The sequence below is a fragment of the Alternaria arbusti genome (assembly GCF_024043155.1).
Source record: "Alternaria arbusti strain BMP 1465 chromosome Unknown scaffold_4, whole genome shotgun sequence".
In the NCBI taxonomy this organism is placed as follows: domain Eukaryota; kingdom Fungi; phylum Ascomycota; class Dothideomycetes; order Pleosporales; family Pleosporaceae; genus Alternaria; species Alternaria arbusti.
The window spans coordinates 362,500-384,752 of NW_026249944.1; the positions used below are offsets into that span (position 1 = coordinate 362,500).

General features: G+C 54.8%; 5 protein-coding genes across 5 annotated transcripts; 1 reads left to right on the forward strand and 4 right to left on the reverse strand.

The window, feature by feature from the left end:
- Nucleotides 1-3,295: 3,295 nt before the first annotated feature.
- J4E86_003749 (uncharacterized protein) lies at nucleotides 3,296-5,212 on the forward strand (the record flags this gene model as incomplete). The annotated part of the gene is made up of 3 exons (XM_051444301.1): nucleotides 3,296-3,332; nucleotides 3,455-4,992; nucleotides 5,048-5,212. 3 exons carry the CDS (start codon nucleotides 3,296-3,298, stop codon nucleotides 5,210-5,212), a joined length of 1,740 nt encoding a protein of 579 aa, XP_051303926.1.
- A 2,074-nt stretch (nucleotides 5,213-7,286) lies between these two features.
- Nucleotides 7,287-8,005, reverse strand: J4E86_003750 (uncharacterized protein; the record flags this gene model as incomplete). The annotated part of the gene is made up of 2 exons (XM_051444302.1): nucleotides 7,287-7,327; nucleotides 7,393-8,005. 2 exons carry the CDS (start codon nucleotides 8,003-8,005, stop codon nucleotides 7,287-7,289), a joined length of 654 nt encoding a protein of 217 aa, XP_051303927.1.
- Nucleotides 8,006-8,959: 954 nt separating this feature from the next.
- J4E86_003751 (uncharacterized protein) lies at nucleotides 8,960-9,933 on the reverse strand (the record flags this gene model as incomplete). Its single annotated transcript, XM_051444303.1, has 2 exons — nucleotides 8,960-9,795; nucleotides 9,846-9,933. The coding sequence occupies 2 exons, from the start codon at nucleotides 9,931-9,933 to the stop codon at nucleotides 8,960-8,962; spliced, it is 924 nt and encodes a 307-aa protein (XP_051303928.1).
- Nucleotides 9,934-14,257: 4,324 nt separating this feature from the next.
- J4E86_003752 (uncharacterized protein) lies at nucleotides 14,258-18,005 on the reverse strand (the record flags this gene model as incomplete). The annotated part of the gene is made up of 2 exons (XM_051444304.1): nucleotides 14,258-17,652; nucleotides 17,813-18,005. 2 exons carry the CDS (start codon nucleotides 18,003-18,005, stop codon nucleotides 14,258-14,260), a joined length of 3,588 nt encoding a protein of 1,195 aa, XP_051303929.1.
- Nucleotides 18,006-20,649: 2,644 nt separating this feature from the next.
- Nucleotides 20,650-22,218, reverse strand: J4E86_003753 (uncharacterized protein; the record flags this gene model as incomplete). Its single annotated transcript, XM_051444305.1, has 3 exons — nucleotides 20,650-21,394; nucleotides 21,445-21,983; nucleotides 22,069-22,218. The coding sequence occupies 3 exons, from the start codon at nucleotides 22,216-22,218 to the stop codon at nucleotides 20,650-20,652; spliced, it is 1,434 nt and encodes a 477-aa protein (XP_051303930.1).
- Between the last annotated feature and the right edge of the window lie 35 nt (nucleotides 22,219-22,253).

Sequence of the window (22,253 nt, forward strand, 5' to 3'; positions counted from 1 at the left end):
ATGGTAATACAATGGCGTATCGAACGGCGTTGTAGGCCGGTCACACCAGATAAATTGCCTCCAAGCCACGGTGACGGCAAACGCGTCGCGTTGCAGCGTGCATGCTGATCCATTTCCGGTAATCACGACTGTGAACAGACACGATGGTAAAGAGAGTGATTGGCAGGCTTGGCTACTACGGAGCTACACCTAATCCAGGTATATTTGCGGGCGTCTTACTAGCAGCTGTGAGTAGCTGACATCGGGGTGGTGGTAGGGAGAAAAGGGCGCTGGAAGCCGTGTAGTCGCCGTGATTGATAGATTTGTAGATTGGCAGTAAGTGGGGCTATCGTAAGATGATCAGTGCAGCCCAAAGTCAGAGGAATGTCGGCACTTTGGAGGCAATGGCAGCACGAAGCAGGGTCCCGGTGTCTGCCAAGGTGCGGTGGGAGGAATGCGGTCCCCTGCAGAAGACACCCGAATGTCGCATTGCGCTCCTGGCGAGCTATGGTAAAGAAGGCGAACGGATGGCCATGATGGAGACGGCATAATGGCTCGATGGGTGATGTTATCACGGAAGCGCTGATGCTAATGCTCCGCTTCTGGCGGCTGACACACAGCCACGAGAGACCCGGCAGGCATCCGTTCGGGACAAGCGCGTTGAGGATACGGCATCAGCTTTCTAAGAATACTACAAGGCCACACTGGCCATGGTTCGCTGGAATGGCTTTGCGTGAACGCCGGATGGAGATGGATGTGGGAATCGCGTGCGTTGAACGCGTTCGGCAGTCGCATTGGTGTCGGCAGACGCGTCGATAGCAACGGTGTTTGCAGCCCTGAGTCGCGCAGTAATTATGAGCTTAATGATGGCCCTGAGGCGAGAATAGATCGTGATGAAAGTTCCATCAAAGTGAGGGGCTCCGTGGCGGTCAAGTCAGCCTCATCTCGCGGGAGGAGCGACGGGCGGGTGTCGTCGCTTTTTTCCCGATGCGGCGGGATGCAAACAAAGCGAGGCAGCTACGACGCTCTGGCCGAGGCAGGAGCGATGGCTAACGAAGAAGGCGCTGGCGATGCCGTTGACTACCCCAACGCGCCTGCGTGGGACAACAACATCCCTTCGCCGGCGCATCGCCGTCGAGCCAGCAGAGTCGCGAAGCGAGGCGTAGGCAGCTTTGCGGTGCCTGGCTTGCCTGAGGCTGTTTGGTGTGGCTTTTCTGGCGATGCGCAGGATGGACAGGGGTCGGCGAATTAAGGTTCTGCAAGCCACACCAGGAATAGATGCATCTTCGCTTGACCGCTGGCAACGGAGCCCATTGCTCACCACACTCCAACACATGCCCTCCCTTCCTGCCACTATGCCATCACCACCACCCTCACATGGGGCCATGCTGAGCATTGCTGCGCATTGGCCGCCATGAGCAGCCATCTGCCGTCATCGCGGCTACTCGTTGTCCACTGAGCACTGGAGCCCATATCCCGGGCCCTAGAGGCTCATGGCCGCCCTGACAGTCGTCCGTCCTAGAGGCCGTAGACGTGCTGCTGATGCTCACTGGATTGCTGGGCCGCATGTATATCATCGTCAAGGTCACCGCCGCGCTGGGCACCCACCATGCTCTTGCTACGCCCGGCATATGCGTCAACCTCGCCATACTCAGCACCCCATTGATCCCTCTCATACCCACCCCAACTGCTCGCCATTGCTCTCCGTGTTTACAGTCTATCGCAATCACAATTTGATTCACATCCGACGCCTCGCGGACACTGTCTGGGAGCTCTGGCCCTGCTTCTCCGCATCCGCGCTTCCTACCATTGCAGAGGTCTTAGGGCCCCACTCCACATCTCAGGTACTGGCCAAGACAAGTGCCCTCTAGCATCAATCGTCTTCAATCTAGAGTTGTGTGTTGAAGCATTTCTGATTGACCCACTGTGGGCAGCCGTCACTGGACAGAGATAATCAGCACTCATAGTGGAGCCCAGCTTACTGCCACTTTGCACTGCTGCGCCATCCGAGGCCACCCGCCAGAGCCTCAGCGCACAGGACCCAGCCGCCTGCTAGCCTTCACCGTTTTTATCCATCAATGCGAACAAAGGGCCCGTCAGGCTTTGCACGACGTGGTGCTCAACGGCCATAATACTAGCCTTTTGAGGGCGTGCTTCACCATCGACAGGCCCGCTAGGCTACCAGGTGGACGGGATCGGTAATCACCAAGAGTCATCCCAGCCCCCAAGAATACCCTGTGCTCACTCGCTCTTCCTTGCAGTTGTGTCTATGCTCCGCCGTAAACGCTCGACCAATCCCGTCTCTCTTCCGCTGCCCTGGGTCCGTTCGTCGCTCGATCCGTACATCAGCTCTACCTGGCATTAACTGTTGCCTACCTCCGCAGTCATAGCTCCGTCGTCCCGCAGCTCCATATACCGTCCGCACGGCAAGGCTGCCGAGCCTCACGCATACTGGCCAGTCCTTGGTTAATGCCACTACTCCTTTGTCCTATATGTAAGTCAAGCTGTCAGTCACGTCAAAATGCGGGTCGATTAATGCGACATCCCGTACCAAGTCGCTCACACTCATTTCAGCACCTGGTCGTTGCTTTGAATCAGTGACGATTTGCGAAAGCAAGACGACCCGTTCCCTGTTTCGTCAGTAAGAAGCTGCAATTGTCTGAGCTGCAGTCGGCGAAGAGCTGGACTCACCGCGTTTGATACCGAGACTCAAAGTCGCCCTGGGGCCCGTATGAATCGAACTTCTGAACAGCCCGATCGTTTGTCTCTAAGCTGGCCACTTCTGTCGGCTTCGCTAGTCCCAAGACCTCCGAAAATTGTCTCCGGATCTATCTCCCATCGCATTTGCGGTACCTTTTTGAGTCTACTTGTCGCAAAATCTGCCTGCAACAAGGGTACACTGTCTCTTTACCACTGGGAAGGACGCAGACTCTCACCCCACGAGTCCTGTGACATTCCGTCATCGTCTCACTTCCACCGAGACGAGAAGGCAACACTACCAACAGTCCCTGGAAATTTCCATCCCTGTCGAGCTGGGCCGTTTTATCTTGTCGAACCATCAGGTGCGTTATTCCTCCTACGTGACGGGTCCTCGAGGCGGGTCAGGACACCTGCTCCAGGACCCCTCCATGGCTGCCTGCGCGTTGACCCCCACATGAATATTAGGCTGCCTGCTAACATTCCTCTAGGGATTAGCTAGCTTCTACCAGGCGGCGTCCTCGATCAGTGTCAGGACCTATCCCCAGTGTTGCGCAGTTCGGTCCTTGGTGGTGGGCCTCAGGCTGTCCAGGCTGCGAGAGCTGCAGAACTACTATCCATGTCGGGATACAGCAAGAACCATGAGTATGTGTATGGTAAGTGGATTGTGGCTCATCTGACGAGTGTGGAAGCGCACCTGCCATGGTTGGGTCGGCTGAACCCGGCACTGGCCCACGTGAGAACGATTAGCACGTTTGACTGACCACATACATTCCAGATGCCGAAGCCACCAGATCAAATCAGGTTGCAAGCTATCCGAGCATTGCGCAGCCCGCATTCGCCTCGCAGTACACGGATGCGCCCGCGCTACTAAGCCATGAGCCCACGAGCGCAGAGATGCCCTACATCCCTAGCTTGGTATACGAGTCACGCGGTGCAGCAGGCCATCATCCCAATCCATCATTTATCGATGCAGGAGCTCGTCATCCCGCCTCTCTTGCAGATACTGAAACGGAAATCACCGAACAAATTACACCCGCACAAGGCACTGCTGGATCAACGGTAACGCTGCACCTCCGGACGAATTACGATCTTGATGCAAACCAGCATACTTTCATGCTCATGTTCGGTAGCAAGAAGTGCGTCGCTGCACTGCAGAAAGTGGACTACGACGACGATGCATGGACCAACTACGTACTGAACGTCGAAGTGCCCCCTTTCCCACTGACCAACACCTTCGATCCAACCATGATGTTGAAGATGCAGATGGAAGACAAGATGGGCAACTTGCGATCGGAAACGGACGCTGGAAGATTCACATACACCGACATGTCGCCAAACCTAGCATACCAATCCTCACCCAATTTCTCCAGGAAACGAAAATACTCGCCAGAGTTCGGAAACAGTCGAGGCTACTCCGATGGCAATGTCGCAAAGCGAGCATTTGCGAAGCCACGCGCTTCGTCGGGAGCCTACTCTGCCGCTCAACTGTCGCCGCTACCGACCCAGTCTGCGTTGGACAACACGTACGCACAGAGCGCTGGGTATGATGTGTCTAAGCAGACAAACTACGGCTCGCAACTGTCCCAGAGAGCTCTTTACGCAGTACCGTCAGGTATTGGCATGAGCCACAGCGACTACAAACTGCCCCAGATGTCGCCGATGCCGCATTCTTATGCCTCCTACAACCCCCTCACTCATACCACTCGAAGCAACACCGCGACTGTTCTGCCCTCACCACCCGCACTTTCAACACCAGTTCTGGTCCGTGCAACACATCTCTCGCAAGGAGACGGTAGTGCTGGTTCGACTCAGCCTTTCAATCCGTATGCGATGGGTCCGAGCAAGGCGATATTGGAGATCGACGGCGATCTTGATAAGATGGGCGACAACTGGTCGACAGAGGAGTTGGACGCGAAGAGACGACTTGTCGAGTTCCAAAGATCGCAGCATGGCAGCAAGATAACGACTACTTTTGCGCCCACAACACTGGAAGCTCGACAGGGGCGTGGCATCTGCGTCAGCTGTATCTGGTGGAAAGAGAAGAATGAGTGCTTCATCACAAGCGTAGACACCATTTTCCTACTGGAACAACTCGTAAACGTTCGCTTTACCGTCGAGGAGAAGAACCGCATCCGTCGCAACCTCGAAGGCTTTCGCCCCCTCACAGTCTCCAAGGCGAGGGCGGATAGCGAACCATTCTTCAAAGTTATCATGGGTTTCCCCAATCCCAAGCCTCGTAATATTGAGAAGGACGTCAAGGTGTTCCCTTGGAAGATACTGTCGCATGCTCTAAAGAAGATCATCAGCAAATACGTACGTTCTCCGCAACTAGCTACTGAGAGCGAAGCTAACAAGACCAGTCTGCTAGTTATGCCTCGACAGCTGGCGTTGGGCATCTCTCCACTGCGACGACTTCGTACGCTCCAAGCACTGCCCTGCAGGCAACACTGAACGCTCATCGACACACATCACCTCAAACCCTGCCTACTTCGACTGCTTCAACGGCCTATACATCCGGCTTGACCTCGTCTAGTCTATCGCCCCATCAAAATGTGGCAGCAGGCTTCGAGGGATCAGCAGGACAAGGCATGCCGGTTGCCCAAAGGACACCTTCAGGCCAGGGCATGACTCTGTGGGGCACTACCACTCACCAGATATCACAATACCCGTCGCCTCTTTCTCATGGAGGACGAGGGTCCTGGGACTATGGATATCCCAATACTTCGGCTGCAACGGAAATGCCGCCAATCGCGCATGCGCTGCAAATGCCACGGCAGAACGGCTTGCCAGACTTCAGCCAAATGTCATCAACTCATGGCTACCATCAATACGGTGAAGATACAACGAGGGTGTAGGAGAGGCAAGATTGGGAGACAGAACTCCAAGGGTTACCGATACGACTACGCGTTGCGGGCTCTGATCTGCATCGGGTGATCAACCAATGTCCGCATGATCCATGCGGGCCTAACCCGATGGGGTGTTGCACCAATCGCTCTCCACACCACTCATCGCTAGATTCGCCTCGCGCATCCCGCACACCTTCAGACGTTCGCAGTTCTCTAATAATATCCGGTATCTGGTTTGGCGTTGAATACGGCGGTTTCGGCATTTGGACACTGGACGCATCATACCCCGGGGAGGCGGCGTTTACCACACTTTCGGTTTCATCATCGACTACACATAGAGGATCATCATTAACGGTACAAGCCATCTTACGTATACAACCCGATCGCGAATCCTGTCGATACAGGATGGTCAGCTTTGCATTACATTGGCGTTCATTCCACTCTTTCTACCCAATAATCTTTCCCATCTTCGCCTCTCGGAGGGTTCTTCCACGGAGCTCGAAGTCGATCGCTTTTCAAGGCAACATCCGCGCCAACCACAGACTCGAGCCCGTCCACACTACGTCCCCCATGTATCTCGATCCGCATCTCAAGGGAATGCGCAACGAGGCTTTTTCATTTCTCACATATACCCAAGGCTTGGTGTTCGCCTAGTCAATTCTTTCGTTTTCTTCAAACTCCAGAGATTCCCCATTTCTTTACCCATCCAACTGCACCGTATGTAGCGCAATGTATCTGTAACACACTAATTCTCGCCTACACGCATGCGATCCTTCTAAACATTTTCTCCGCAGCCTGGCCCGCACCCAACATGTCAAGTTATGCGAGCTCCGCCACAATAGAGGGCGCAGTCAACCTTTGGCCCCAATCCTGACCACTGCCTAACACTTGCCAAGGAGCTACAACTTCCGCGGCACCGGATGCGATATAGGCATCAGCTGAGCTTATCAGAGTAGGTGTTATGATCTCAGCATATCGCGCACGTTAACGAGGCGGAATGGGCGGTGGGCATACAAGGGCCCTCACAAATGACCAGTGGTTGTCCCGACGCCGAGGACCCGTGTCACACAAGATGTTCAGGCGATCAATCCTGGTCACGAAGTCACATGCCTTGATGAAGACTATCCCACGCTGAGTCCAGACCCTGATGGTTCATAGGGAGTCGTTAGCGACGGCGAATTATCGTCGTAACTAACCGTGCCGCATGCGTTCCATATGTTCGCATCACGAGAACATGTTGCTTGTATGTTTAGTACGACCAAAACGGCCCAGACCAGACTTCAACCCCCAAAAGGCAGAACATCTGGCCAAGGCGTAATATCAAATCCCTTCACCGTGAGATACGCCCGAGCAGATAGATCACGCTTACCACACATACTCCCATCAGATAAACCACAAGCCGCTTTTGGGCATCACCACGTGCATCTTCTCAGCAGAGCCCCAGGTTCAGCATGTCATACGCGTTCATCGGGGCAGACCGACTGTTCGGTGCATCTGATCCGTTCTGATCTGACGGAGACGAAAGCACGGTCACGGGGCGTATGTCAGGGATCAGCCCGAGGAGGGCCGGGTGCTGATCTCACGTTGGATCGCGTGGGATAACGCAATGCTTACTGCAGATCGCAGGCGGAAGGGCGCGACTTGCCCTACATTGGGTGAGATGGCTTTGTGCTCATGATGGGTTTGTCGTTTTGTCGCGAGTGCTCACGTCGCTCTGCCATGTCATGGTTTTTTGGAAGAACGAAGTTGATAGAGTCTTAGCTAGTCGTAAAATTGGCCGCCCGTTGTTTGTACCCTCACCTCTGTTAGGTGCAAGTATTGTGTGTATGAGACTTTGGGTGTCCAGACTGTTTGTCCAGACACTTACCAATACAACACTTCTTCAACTGAATCATCGGATCAAAGGACCACAGAACTTCAAAGTTCGCCAGCTCATCTCCTTCGTTCAGCACAAAAGGAAGCGTGATGTTGACTCTCTCCCTCGTCATCTCCACAGGCACATTCTCTTCATCAATCGTCAGCACCGAAGTGTCCAAATACTGCACCCCGAAGACCCCCAACCAGCTTTGCAGTTTGAGAAACGCCTGTAATTCTTGCAAAAAGATCTTGTGCTCCTTTATGTCGAAGTCCGAGATGCTGCGGTCATTTCCAGTCCAACTGAACTCGAACGGCGCGATTCCACTTTCGGTGAAACGCCATTGCGTTGGGACGACATCAGCCACGAGCTCTTTGCGAGCCGTATGGTCGTTCCAAGGTTGCGCAATGTTGTCGACATGGACGAGCTTCTCGGCCTCCTCAAGCTTGAAGTGGTTGTGGAGGAGAGTGAGGCCGAAGAGATCATGGACGCTGTGGGCAACGAACATGTCTCGGATTATCGTGCAAATGAAGTACTCTAGGTTCTGGCTCTCGTAGGTCTTATAGGCATCGTGGATGTCTGGGGCGGTGTTGAAGTGGTGGGAGGTGTATGGTTCGAATTCCATGTTTGCAAGGGTTTGCACGGAAGGCTTGGGAGGAGGTAGGATAGAAGTCAGGGTGAGCTGGACTGACGAGCAACTTACACGCAATCTCCACGGCATTTATATATGCTACTTTCGCGTTGTCGGAGGTGATACACAAGGAGGTTCGTGTCGCCAGCCGTCATGGGTGACGCATGAACAGTCTAGAAACAACTGATCGGTGCACTATTCAGGCTTTGCAAGATGCCTTCATCAAAGGCCGACTAATGAGAGATCTACGGCTAATTCTGATAGAGCCTGACGCTCTTATCGCAACACCACGACGCCGGATGTAGACATACCTGCGGCATCGCATATGTTTCCTTGGCACGCTTGACGGCGTCTGCGAATGAGAGATCATGCCTTAAGGCTCTTAATCGCATTCCAAACCCTTGTGACGGTATCATTGGTTTATTATCGCTGCAGGCGGCACGATGGCACCAGGCTGATGAATCTTCAGCCTGACCCCGCAAAAAGATCATTAGAGACCGTGATCGTAGACATTCAATAGGTTGTGCTGATTAGAAATGCATAGAATGCAGTAGTGTCAGTTAGACTCTCGCGCAAAATATAGCTGGCAGAGTGTAGGTATGGGAGTCCCAAACTCATTGGCAACAGCGATGATTCTCAGACCAATGCCAGTAGAGTAACGACCGTTCACAAGCACTGGACAGCGGACTACTGTTGATGTGTCACTTACAAGATGGGGCAGAAAGATAGCAGAATAACAATTGCAATTTTGAGGATACTAGTCTAAGTACATGTACACATTCGAGCTGGCTAACCAGAACGACTGCAAAGGGGGGCTCAAACGAGCTATAGACAAACGAAAGAAGCCGTAAGGGCTTGCTTTGAATATGAAGAGTCAAACACAACTTTTCCATCCAAATTTTCATGGTGATGGTAGCATCACACATAGGCTGCGATCATCGGCGCGGCTTAGTTCTTGCCGAGAAGGCCGCCGAGGTCACCGAGAGCATCAAGACCCATGTCGTTGCTGTCCTCGCTGTCCTCCTTGTCCTCCTCAGTGTCCTTCTCCTCGTATGAGTCCTCGACGGGGGAAGACTCGTAAGTGTCCTTGACGGGGGTGGGGGCAGACTCGTAAGAGCCGAAGGAAGGGGTGGGCTTCTCGTGGACCATGCTGGGCTTGGTGTACTCGTGGACCATGCTTGGAGTGGGGACGGCGCCGTAGGCCTTGCTGGGCTCAGCGTGCTCGTAGGCCTCCTTGCTGGGGGTGGGAACAGCGCCGTAGGCCTTGCTGGGCTCGGGGACATGCTCGTAGGCCTCCTTGCTGGGGGTGGGGACGGCGCCGTAGGCCTTGCTGGGCTCGGGAACATGCTCGTAGGCCATGGAAGGCTTAGGGGCGTGCTCGTAACCCTGGCTGGGCGTGGGCTTAGCCTCGTAGGCGGAGCTGGTGACTTCGGGCTTGGTCTCCTCGTAAGAGTCCTCGTCGTCCATGCCGAACAAGTCGCCGAGAGTCCTCTTGGAGAGAAGCTCGTCGTAAGACTCAAGCTCGTCAGTAGACTCTTCGGTCTCCTTGGGGATGGCCTCGTAGGACTCCTCCATCTCGGGCTTGAGCTCGTCGTAGCTCAAGTCCTCCTTGGAGGGAGTGACGTAGTAAGAAGGCTCCTTCTCCTCCTTCTCTTCCTCCTCAGGCTTCTCCTTCTCCTCCTCGTCCTTCGCGGGCTTGCCAAGAACGTCGTCGAACAAGGTGCGCTTCATGCCAGGGACCGCTGGAACAGAAGAGCCTAAGGCCTCTGTGACTGGGCAGGTAACTGTGTCTGGTCAGTGGGGAAAACGGAAGCGATGGCAGAATGCGACATACCACCGGAGCAGGCCTTGGAGTCATCCTCTTTGGCCAAAGGAAGAGCAGTGGCGAGCTGAGCAGCAGCGATGATAGCGAAGAACTTCATATTTGCGTTTGAATGAATTCGGTGGGAAAGATCGTAAGAATTATTAGAAGGTATTATTGTATAGTAGTGACTGTTGTGTGAATGAGATGTAATGAGCTGATGAGCAATAAGGTGGTATGAGAAGTAGCCTTATATGCTGGGTTGTCGGTGTCTGTCCTGATGCTTCTTCTCGTGCACGGTGTTGAAGTGTGCTTTTTTGGCATCGTCGTGACTGCACGCATGAAGATCGGATCTGTGCTAATCAAAGCTACCAGAAACATTCCAGAAGCATTGTTCAACGGCCACTTTACCAGCGCATCGCCATAGCGGTGAGAAGTCCGTCAGCTCGTGGGAAACATTTCGTCCATGCCTTGATCTAACCGCGCGACTGCATCATGATACCAATGCCGGACATGGAGCCGATCGGCGCATTACTGAGCAGACACCAGATTCGCAGACCACAGTACGCGCCATGGACTTGAACCATTGCTTCACTCGTCACATGAAACGGAGATGAGGCGATCCTTCGCCCGAAGCCAGCGCGTTCACGTTCTTTTGGGACAGACCATGCCGTGTACTTGTCAACATCTGCAACATCTGAAGATTATACTTGCAGCTCTTCTCAGAAGACAAACTGTCTCATCTCAAGACCGTGAGCAGTGATATGAAGCTGAATTGGAGTTGGGTATGCTTCAGGCGACACAGGTGCACGACCTCCAAAGCTGTTTGCACCAGGCTTCGGCGGTCAGCTAGCCTACATGCCTAGCTGGATATCGAGGAAGTGCTAACATGTGCGAAGATCTCGGGTATGTGGAGTGATAGGAACAACATCGTGAAGTCGGGGTGCAGGAAGAAGGATGGGAAAGAGCAAACATCGTTGGGGATGCAGGACCCACCTAGCGCCCGCTCGGTCCGGCCAAAGCGGGGTCAGGCGAGCACATCAATGGAGCGGTGGACTAGAACCACGACGCATCTCAACGGCATCGTTCATCACGTTGTTCATCTTCTAACATTTACGGATATGCTAGACTGCCGTGCGCTATGTCACCATTATCGATAGTATTGTCACGGGATCTACCGCGGCATCTTCCGCTACCAGCACCACCACCCAACCCGCGTTCAATCCCATCACTCCGTCCTCGTTATAGTACATTCCTCATCAGGAGCAGCCGTATCGTAACATTTGAATGGTCCCAGGATACCGAAACATGGATCTCTGCGTTGCTCACAGCTGAATTCCTTACAGCAACCGTCTTGAGGGAAGTCGCCGGGATCAGCAAGGCAATGTTCTGCTCATCATTAGCTAAATGCACGCACGCGCCTTCCATATTGCTTTCATGCCCGCAGTTGAACAGCAGAGGGATTGACAACGCACCACCGAGAGGTTGACAAGATGTTTGTCTAGACTCGTGCAGAGATAATGAAGCGGCCGATGACGCAAGTGCAAAGAGTAGGTGGATGGTGATCTTCATGGCAAACGAGGAAAGTTGGGTACTCATGGTAAAGCAAGTTTGAACGAGGCTGGAGCCGACTTCCATCTCTTTATTATACACACCATCATTGTTTCGCAAAGACTCCTACGCTTCCTACTTCCGCAAGCTCATCGCACTTTTCTTCTCGTTGTCTCAACATTTTAAGTGCGACTGAGACTAAAACACGAGAGTCGGCGACCGAACTGCTCACAGTTATCGTGAGATCAGCATGCAACTCGTGTTTCGAGACTACAGAATGTTCCGACACTTTTCTGGTCCGGGTCCCGGTGCGTGAGGCAAAGAAGAATGGCGATCCTGGTGTCGCGCGTTGCGCGCTAGGGTTGGCAGAACGAAAAAGCATTCCTCGCCACGCATGATGCTACTGTCAGCTTCGGGCCTTTCTTCTCAACGTCTGAATTCGAGCCTGGGGTTCTAGCTGCATGCCATGTGTCAATTGAAATATCACACTTTCCCTTTCAACGCAGTAGGACCTTCCGCCGCACTGTCTTCAACGCTAGCAGGTTGATTCGATTGACAACAGATCATGTCTAAGGCTTACACTCCAAGAAACGCGATAAACGAATGGAATTAGCCGGAAGCAGCGAAAACGAGCTTCTCTCGTACACCACCATCTTCTCAGCAACAGACACTCAGATGACCAACTAGTCCAGCCACAGCAGCACAAGCCGGCGATGTGTCTCACCACTACGGTGTATACAAAACGCCCTGTCCATTCGCCCACCTTCCACCGCAAAGTGCGCCGTATGAACAACAACCTCTAATTTCTCCGTGACTAACAACTCTCCGGCTTCCTCAACACTTTCGACACCATACACGCACCCATATGATGACGTACGTGATCCTACTGTGCAAGGCTAAATTGCCGTATCAAAGCTTCGATATCATTACACGCCGCGTAGTTCGCTGCATCCTCATATCAAAGCTTCTTGAGACTCACACACCCCGTGTCACGCTCACTCCGGCATCAAAGATACCCGTATCAATGCTTCATAACGCTCGTGCACCATCTATCTGCCTAATTCTCCCCAAGTCTTCTCTCTCACATACCCCTCGGTTGCTCAGTGCATCCATCATAGCTCCAAACTCTCCTGGTCATAGCACATATGCCAATCGGTCAAATGCCCATGCCCATCCCACCTCCTCTCACACACCATCCCCTTACAACATCCCTCCTGCGGGCGATCAGGAAGCGGCCTGCAATGTTCTAGAATACGATCAGCTACACCTTCATAGTATCAAGGAGACGTAATAAAGTGCACATATGTGAGAAGCGGAGAGAAGAGGAGGAAACATTGAGACTTACGCTTCACAATCCGACACTCCGGTTCTCCGAGAGTCTCGACTTGCACAAGTAACGGCTTTAGACACTCATGGATTGTCTGGTGCAGGTCACTCTCCCTACACATCAACCCCTTGCAGCATATCTGTGGCTCGTGGATGTCACGGTTGCACCGGTCTGCCATGTATGATTAGCCTTGACATGATGACGCGTTCACCATGTTGAAAAATTGTTGTACAGTCGTGGGTGAGAAACGAGCGGAAGCACGAGACGAGAGCGGGATGAATGTACCAAACCTGTTTAAGCACTTGGGTGCAAGGACCGACTGGTCATGCCAGTTATTATTGACGGTGATGGAGAGACAGGTTGCTGTCGTGATGAAGAGAAGCGCCAAGAAAGGGGCCTTCGTCGTCATTGCGGGCTGTATGTAGTGCTGGTGTAGAGATAGCAAGTATCAAGAAAGAGAGACGAGGATGTGTGCGGACAGATCTTCCATATCCTCATACTCATATATACATCTACAAAACGCCTTCGTGTCGTACAAAGAAAACACAACTAACAACGTTGTACCGCTCCACTTCGGCATAGTCCCGACTTCCCTTGCTACACGAACTTGTACTACGGTACGTACCTTCTTCTTTCAAGTAGTAGAGTCAGCCACCTTGGCGCATTACAACCAAGTCGACGAATGAGAATTGGATCCTGGCGAAGAGACTTGCTGTGTACGTGAACATCGAAATTAGTCTGCGGCCGTCATAGGTGCAGTATGACTAGCTTTTTACATCTACCGCTTTTGTGTCATATTGCGTACCTTCTTCTTTCAACTACTAGAGCCAGCCACTTCAACGTATTACGACCAAATCAGCGAATGAAAGTCAAATGCTAGTAAGAGGACTTGCTACGTGCGTCGACATCGTATTTACCCTACGCCGTCATAGGCGCAGTAGAAAGAGCTTTTCACATCTACCGTTCTCGTGCCACGACACGTATGCCCGGCCTCAAGTCCCTCGACTTCTGAGGGGTACGCGGGCGTACTTGGAATGTTGGACAAGGCGAACGGTGCCGGAAGCTCGGAGAAACAAGAGTATACGCAGCGAATGTCGTGGCACGATTTCGACATTTGTGATAGAGGTGAACATATCACATCAACCAATTTAAGAAATGTATAGAAGTGTATAAAGCGCAAAAAGGTGTCTTTTCATTATCTACATGACTCATGTTCCTTATCATCCCTATCATCCCTATCATCCATCCATCCATTCATCCATCTCATACTCATGCGAAGGGCGTAAAGGCGGTCATTACTGAGGAGGAGAGAGATCGGGGTCGCAACCGCAATACAAAAACGACGACGACAAGCAAACAAAAACAAAACAATCTAAAATCCTCCCACAGCCACCCCACCATCTTCAAAAAGGGAGGGTGCCAGTGCAGCAAGGGTATAATGCAACTTCCCATCTTCCACTTCCACTTCTGTCTTTTCGTCATCTTGTGCGTCCATCCGCAACGCAGCAATCTTCATACTCGAACTAAAGAAAAAGGTATCATCAAACAAGCGTCGTCATCTTCACGCTTATTTCTTACCCTTCTTCTTATTCTTCTTCTTGTTCTTCCCTGAGCTAGGTGTGGCCTCGCCGTTCGCGTCACCCTCTTCCTCTTCGGCTTGGTTGCCAGGCGTGGTAGGTGTAGTAGGTGTGCTTGGCTCTTCAGCTTCCTTGGGAGCTTCAGTCTCGGCGGCACCGTCGACGGCAGGAACGTCAGCAACGGCTTCGGGCTCTACCTTGGCTTCGGCGACGGGCTCGGCAACGGGCTCGGTGGCGACTTGCTCAGGAGCGGGCTCGACGGCGGGTGCGACGGATTCCTTGGATTCGGCCTTGGAAGAGATCTCAGCGTTGGCCTTCTTGAGTTCCTCTTGCTCAGCCTGAGCCTTCTCGAGTTGCTCCTTAGCGCTGGCGAGTTCCGTCTTGATGTCGTCACGCTCCTTCTTCGCGGCTTCGGCATCAGATGTCAGGGCGCTGGTCTTCTCCTCTTGCTCCTTCAGGGTAGCCTGGAGGGACTCGAGGGACTTCTTAGCGTCGGCAGCTTCGGTCTTGGAGGTCTCAAGGTCCTTGGTCGCGGTCTCGGAGGCAGCGGTGGCCTCGTCGAGCTTGGCCTGGAGGGCGGTGAGTTCAGACTCCTTGGCCTTGGCGGCCTCGACGGTAGACTCGAGCTCAGCGATCTTAGCATCGTTGGCCTTGATCTTCTCCTCAAGCTCGCTCTTCTCGGCAGTCGACTTCTCAGCCGAGGCCTTGAGGTCAGCGAGCTCAGACTCAACAGAAGATGCCTTGGAGGCACCCTCCTTCGCCTCGGCCTCAGCCTGCTTGGATGCCTTGAGCTCCTCCTCGACAGCGTCCTTGGCCTTCTTAGTCTCCTCAAGTGATTCCTGAGTGGTGGCGAGGTCCTTCTCCAAAGAGGCGACCTTCTCATCTCCAGATGATGCAGCAGCCTCCTTGGCCTCAAGCTTGCTGGTGACGTCCTTGAGAGATGCCTCGAGGTCGGCAACCTTGCTAGCCTCAGCCTTCGCGTCAGCAAGCTCCTTCTCGAGAGCGGCAACCTTGTCTTCGCTTGATGACTGAGCAGCCTTCAGTGACTCGGAGTGTTCAGCTTCCTTTGCCTCGAGCTTGCTCGTAGTCTCCTTGAGAGATGCCTCAAGCTCTGCGATCTTGGCAGCAGACTCATCAGCACCACCCTTGGCAGAGGTCTCGAGGTCAGTGATCATGCTGCGGAGGCCATCAGCCTCTTCCTTGGTCGATTGCGATTCCTTGGTAGCGGCCTCAAGCTCAGACTTAGCAGAGGCGAGTTGCTCCTCGAGCTCAGAGACCTTGCCAGCGTCGGCGGACTTGGCCTCGAGCTCAGACTCCTTCGCGGTCAGGCTCTCTTGAGCAGCCTTGAGGGAAGTCTCAAGCTCTGCGATCTTGGAGCTGGACGACTCGGTAGCAGTGCTGGCTTCTGACTTGGCGGCTTCCAACTCAGACTCCTTGGATGCGAGGGCGTCCTTTGCCTCCTTGAGAGAAGCTTCGAGCTCAGCAGCCTTGCCACCTTCGCTCTTCGCGGTCTCCAGCTCGGCCTTGTGGGCGGTGAGGTCATCCTGAGCTTGCTTCAAGCTAGCCTCCAACTCGGAGATCTTGGAGCTGGACTCCTCGGTAGCCTTGGTGGTCTCACCCTTGGCGGTCTCAAGTTCAGACTCCTTCGACGAAAGGCTGTCCTTGGCCTCCTTGAGCGACGCCTCGAGGTCAGCGATAGTCTTGTGCAGACCATCAGCATCACCCTTAGACAACTCAACGGCCTTAGTAGCCTCCTCCTTCGCGGCGGTAAGCTCGGACTCCTTAGCGGCAAGGCTCTCCTGGGCCTCCTTGAGCGAGGTCTCGAGTTCGGTGACCTTGGAGTTGGAAGCCTCGGAAGCCTTGCTGGACTCGTCCTTGGCGGCCTTCAGCTCCTCCTCAAGCTTGGTAACAGCCTCGCGAGCCTCAGCGGCCTCCTTCTTCGCAGCAGTGGTCTGCTCGTCGGAGGAGCCCTTGGCGGATTCTATCTCGGCCTCAAGCTTGCTGACGGTGCTCTGGAGGCTGGCAACCTCGTCCTTTGCGGAGCCAACAGCCTTGGATGCATCACCCTTGGCGGTCTCGAGCTCAGCGTCCTTGGCGGAGAGGCTGTCTTGCGACTCCTTGAGGGAAGCTTCGAGTTCGGAGATCTTGGTGGTGAGAGCGTTGACTTCGCTCTTGGCCTCTTCGGCAGCCTTGACGGCGGCGTCCTTCTCGGATGCGAGGGAGGATGAAGAAGCTTCGAGCTCAGATGTCTTGGCCGCAAGCTCATCTTGTGCCTCCTTCAACGACTTCTCGAGGGAGGATACCTTCTGAGCGAGCTCATCAGCATCGCCCTTGGACATGTCGGCGGTCTTCAGCTTCTCCTGGAGTTCGGCGATCTCAGTCTTCAGGCTCTCGACCTCGCCCTTGGAGGACTCGGTGAGCGAAGTGACTTGGTCGGCGGCATCAGCGTGCTCCTTGGTCTTGGAGTCGAGCTCAGCAGCCTTCTGGTCGAGAGTGTCCTTGGCCTCCTTGAGGGAAGCCTGGAGCTCGGCAATGGTGCTGCGAAGGCCATCAGCCTCTTCTTTCGACGCCTTGTCAGCGTCAGCGTCCTGGGTGCCACGGGCAGCGAGCTCATCGGAGAGCTTGCTGTGGGCGGCCTCGAGCTCAGCGTGCTTTGCCTTGAGGCCCTCCAACTCGTCGATCTGTGTTCTCAGAACGGCAACCTCGGCGGCAAGCTCCTCGACCTTGGTCTTGTGCGCATCGCGGTCAGCGGCGAGGGTGTCAAGTTCGTCCTTGGCGACAGTCTGGGCCTTGAGGTCCTCGATCGTGGCAAGAGCGTCGGCAAGGTCCTTCTCCGTCTTGCTCTTCTCAGCGGTGAGCTCCTCCAACTGCGACTTGGCGCTGGCGAGCTCAGTCTCCTTGGCCTCGACTTCCGACCTGTCAACCGACTCGGTGCCGGCGGACTTGTCGCTGTCGAGCTTGGCCTTGAGCTGCTCGACCTCCTCCTTGTACGAGGCAATCTGCTTCTCGAGGTCGGCGACGGTAGCACGGAGCTCTTCAGCCTCCTTGTTGACGTCGGCAATCTTTGCGTTGAACTCGGCCTCGCACTCGTCGCGGACAGTGTTCCTCTCCTTGGCCTTGGCCTCGCGCACCTGCTGGACGACGACGCTGACCATGTGCTCCTCGAGGTCCTTCTTGTCCTGCTGCAGCGACTGCTCGCGGGCCTCGAACTCCTTCTTGCGCTCCTCGTGGTCGTCCTCGAGCGTGCGCACGTGCTCATCTTGTGTGGCGGCGACGCGCTGGGCTTCGTCGAGGTCGGCTTCGGCGTGCTTGAGCTTCCGCTTCAGCTTCTCGATCTGCGTCTCGAGGCTGTCGGACGCCTGTGGTGAGGGGGGTGAGGGCGAGTCTGCTGTTGGGGCATGGTGCGTTAGTATGTGATGAGCGGGGGCATTCTGGTGTAGGGGAGACGCCCGCGAGTGCAGGGACAGCGGATAGTGAGGAAATGCTGCTGGCATTGTTATTGGGCAGGTGGGGGTGGGGGGTGGTGCGCGGTGAGTGCTACGTACCTGCTTCGTCTTCACTTAACCGTGTAGGCGCCTCACGTGGGGTCTCGGGCGGCGTGTCGACGCCATTGTCCTGCGTGCTCGACTCGACCTTGCTCGGCGGCGTCGCGTCGGTTGTCACGGCGGGCGTCGCTGGCTCGGCCGTAGCCGGTACCGGTGCAGGTCCGCCGAAGAAATAGTTGTACGCTCTCTTCATACTGCTGGTTCGCTTGGGGAGTCCCGGTCGCAGGGAGCTCGTCGATTTCCGGCCTCGACGCTCTTCTTGCTGGCTTGCTTCGCCAGTAATCGGAGCAGGTAGAGGGTCGATCGTCCCGTTTCGCTTGTTGCTTATCGTTCGTGGTGGTAGCAGCCGTCTACTGAATTTCTGAGATCCCGTGTTGATATCAGCGAGGATCTGCTTCTGCTCTCTCGAAGAGGCCCTGCGAGGCGGCGTTAGTGGGGGCTCTGGTGACTTTGTAGGTGAACGACAATGGCCGCAAAGCATTCAATGTATGGCAGATAGGTCGGGCCAACAGTGGTGTAAGAAAAAAAATATGTTAGGGTATACCACACGACAGCGAGCTATCGTGGGCGAGAGCCTCTTACCAAAAGCAACAAGAAGAAAAAAGGCGTGTATCGTAATGTCCTCAGACAGAGAGAGCAGTGGTGAGGGGTGGAGGGGGAGGCAGAGGGGAAGGTGACGGGTAGCACTCACTCATAGCTTTCTTTCCTGCCCCAGCTCGGCATGATTCACGCTCTACTGCTATCAGTTCCCTCTGTTGAAAGCGCCACTGTTTCCCGCGCGAGCCAGTCCAATCAAGTATGCTGAAAATTTTGTTGCCCTTTCTGAATCTGGGCGGGCCGTCAAGTCTCCTCACCGCACGGTAACGAAATGGAGCTTTACTTATGTACAAGCACAACAACACGTTGGATCCTGCATGCAAGCCTGGTGGATTGTCGGGCGCTAGACGTCCGCTACGAGGTATATACATCTTCGAGGGGAGGCACGAGCCAGTCATGTAACGCTGCGACACGGTAGCACAATTGGCATGGGCGAGGCTGGACAGGCATTAATGCAAGCACAACGCAGATGGACGTCGAGGCCGGCGCTGTCAAAGCTCCCAAGCGGCTCCACTTTGCTTCTTACCGCCTCGACTAGGGTCTGCCAGGACTTCCTCGACGACACCCCGTATGCTGACTACCCAGCCATGCGACGTCGCTGAGGACGACGTCCTTGCTTTTGGCACGTCGACGACAAGTTTGATGAGGCCCTCGAGGTTTTGTACCCGCCCACGCCCTCAACACACGACGTGTCCTCCCCACCGGAGCGCGTCTCCTCGTGCCAATCACAGCCATGCACGTAGTATCACGATCACGACGTACATAGCTTCGGCATTCGATTACAGGAAGTTGGGCGAGCAATCGATAAGCCTTAGCCAGCACATCATCGTCGGAGATCGTGGGCTCCAGCGTAGGGCTCCGCGCACGGTCACGGGCGCGTCGACGTGTGACTCGGCATGATCTGATGTTATGCGAACCCCAATGGCTTGCAGGAACACGGTCTTTCCTTTTGCAAAAACGTTTCGTCTCAGAGTTGGCACAAAGTGTCGTGCCGACTGGTCGCCTCGACTCTGCTGAGACAAGGACACTCTGGACGCGCGCGCAGTTGTCATGCAGGGCCTTTCCGTGATGGGCGGTCGAAGCGTTGATGCGTTGTTCGATCGGGTCCGCTGAATTATTTCTTGCCATGCCCAGTCAGTCCATTCGCCTCGCCAATCCTCTCTCGGACCGTCACGTTGCCATCCTCAAACTCCGGCTACCTCGCCGAAGGCCATCTTCAAAGCCCGAAAGTGGCTGTGATCGTAGTTTCCCCAACCTCCTCCCCTCTTAGCTCGAGTGCAATTCATATCACCTTGCGTCGTGCAGTCTCTTCACCGCAAAACCACTGCACCCCAGAACCTAGTCATTTCACGGACTGGCCCTGCATAACCGCACCCCACCCGTTGACAAGGCGGCGCGCTAGCCAGGTCAGCACTCGCGCGTGAAGCTCCACCGCCTCTTCGCATCAACGTCGTATCGTGGCGCGTGAAGACGTAAACCACGGCAGAAAAAGTCTTCCGGCTGCGTTGTCGAGGCGACACCGCCGGTTGGGACGTTCTTTGATTTGACATGTGATCGTAAAGTGGCGACGGCAATTGCAGTCATGGGCGATCTGTGAAGGACGGCAATACTGTAATGTTCTTGGATTCTCTAGGCTCAGGCAACTCATGATAGCAATGGTATTGGCGCTCGAGAACTATGAAAACTCCTATCCGTGGATGTATACCCCAATCGTTAACGCCATAACTATGCATACTGATGTCTAAGGAGGATGAGAAAAACTATGTACATGCAGCATCCACTGAGCAAACGCGTGGGGAAGGAAACACATCAATGCCCACCACTAAACCCATGTACCGACGCCGACGCAGGAATCAAGCGGACCGTTGACGCCTTGTGCTTGAACGAGCAGATCGCCGTATGTGTCGTCGCGTCGAAGGCCCGCTCGGTTGCGCAGTGCCATCTGGAGACGTGGTCTGTGGAGTGGACTCGCTTGGATTCTCAGGGCCACCTCCAGAGGTTGACCGCTGCGTCCGAGCCCGTGGACTAAGAAAGGAAGATACACGGCGGGCCCCATCAGTATTGGGTCTGCCACTGAGAATAATCTCCGGTGATAAAAGCTCGGTCGACTCAGAACCGGAGCGAAGTTCACTGCGGACCTGTCTTGCCTCGCGCAGTACCTCTCTACTCCTCCTGAACCGGTCCCGCCCTGGCATATACATGAAGATTAGCTTGATATTACCGACAAGAGGGTTTTATCCCTATTGCGGAGATCCAAACAGACCCCTGCGTATCCGGTCACTGATGCCACCGTTGCCCGAGCCTGCATTTGCGTTATCAGACGAGCTGCCTTGACCGTTGGACGGTGGGGGTGGGGATCCTGCGGGAACGACGTAGGGATCATTGAACGTGCCCGAGCCGGAAGGAGTGAAGGAACCCGGCATCTGGGACGTACGATCCGTCTGTGAGTCTGCAGACGCAGGGTTGTTCGCCTGGCCCTCGCCACCCTTGGTAATACCCTTTCGACAATGTGGACAGGTGTCGTGCTCGAGCAGCCACGCGGAGACACATGGGTGGTGGAACCAGTGCTTGCATGGCAGTAGCGTCACCTGCTCGCCAATGTTGACCTCGTCCATGCATATACTGCATTCGGCCTTGTGTTCGTCGCCTAGCATCTCTTCGGTGATGTGGGTACGCGGGAGTTTATCGATGTCGGCTTGTGTTGCCGGACCGGGCGCGTTGCTCGTCGAGGTTTGCTCCATGAGTTGGGAGACGATGCGGTCTAGGCCTTCTTGAGAGTAGACAAAATCTCCCATGTTGCCAGCGTGGCCGCCCATCATACCCATAGAGGAGAATAGTTGTAGGATAGGGTGACCCGCGAACTGCTCGCCAGCGCCATGGTTGTGTTCGCCGCGGAAAGTACCCTCAGCGCCGCCGAGTGGGTGGTTGTGGGCGTGGACGCGAGGAGGTGGTGCCCCAAAGGCAGCCATGAGGCCAGTCATGACACTGTTTGGCTTGTTAGCGGCTTCCAAATATGGCGGTTCGCTCCTGCTTACTTGGTGATCTCATCCACAGGCTCGGCCTGGCCTGGGTGGTTTCCATTGCCGGGGAACAGTCGAGCGCCACCGTGGTATGTGAAGCTTCCTCCGCGGACCTGAGGTCCTCCTTCGTGACCCTGGGTTTGAGCTTCTTGGAAAGCAGACTGGTTTGGGCCTGTGCCTGGTCCAGCGCCAGAGAACAGACCCTCCCCTTGACCCGGTTGCTGACCTGGTTGTTGCCCTTGTGGTCGCATAGCTGCCCCGGTGAGCCCGTTCAACATGGCCATGAATCCTCCTATTGACCCAGGCACCGCCATGCCGCCCTGGGGCGATACGGATCGTGTAACGGTAGCCTGCAGGTTGTACCTTCCCGGACCAGTTTCTGTGAATCTGACATTGCTAATGTCGCCCTCCTCCGGATCGTCGGTCTGCCATGGGTTGTGGTGAGGGTTTAATTGTGGTGGGGCATGCTCGAGATCGGGGAGGGAGTCGGAGTCGTCGCCGTCATGGCCAAACATCCCGGGGGCAGCATCTCTTGGGTCGTTGTTATCTTCGATCTAGTCGGTGTCAGCGGAATTCGGTGCATATCCGCTTCGCGTCGTGTCTGACGGGCTGAAGGCTGAATTTGGCGGCTGAACTCACAATCTCGGTGAAGTCGGAGCCGCATTCTGGACACGAGAGGCCGTGTTCGTCTCGATACCACTCGTCGGCGCACTCGTGGCAAAACATCATGTCGCGATGCCCGGGCCGCGGGTTTCCTGACGGCGCATCCTGGTTGGTCGACTGGTCCATGGTCGCAGGCGTGAGGCGTGTGATAAGACGTAGGG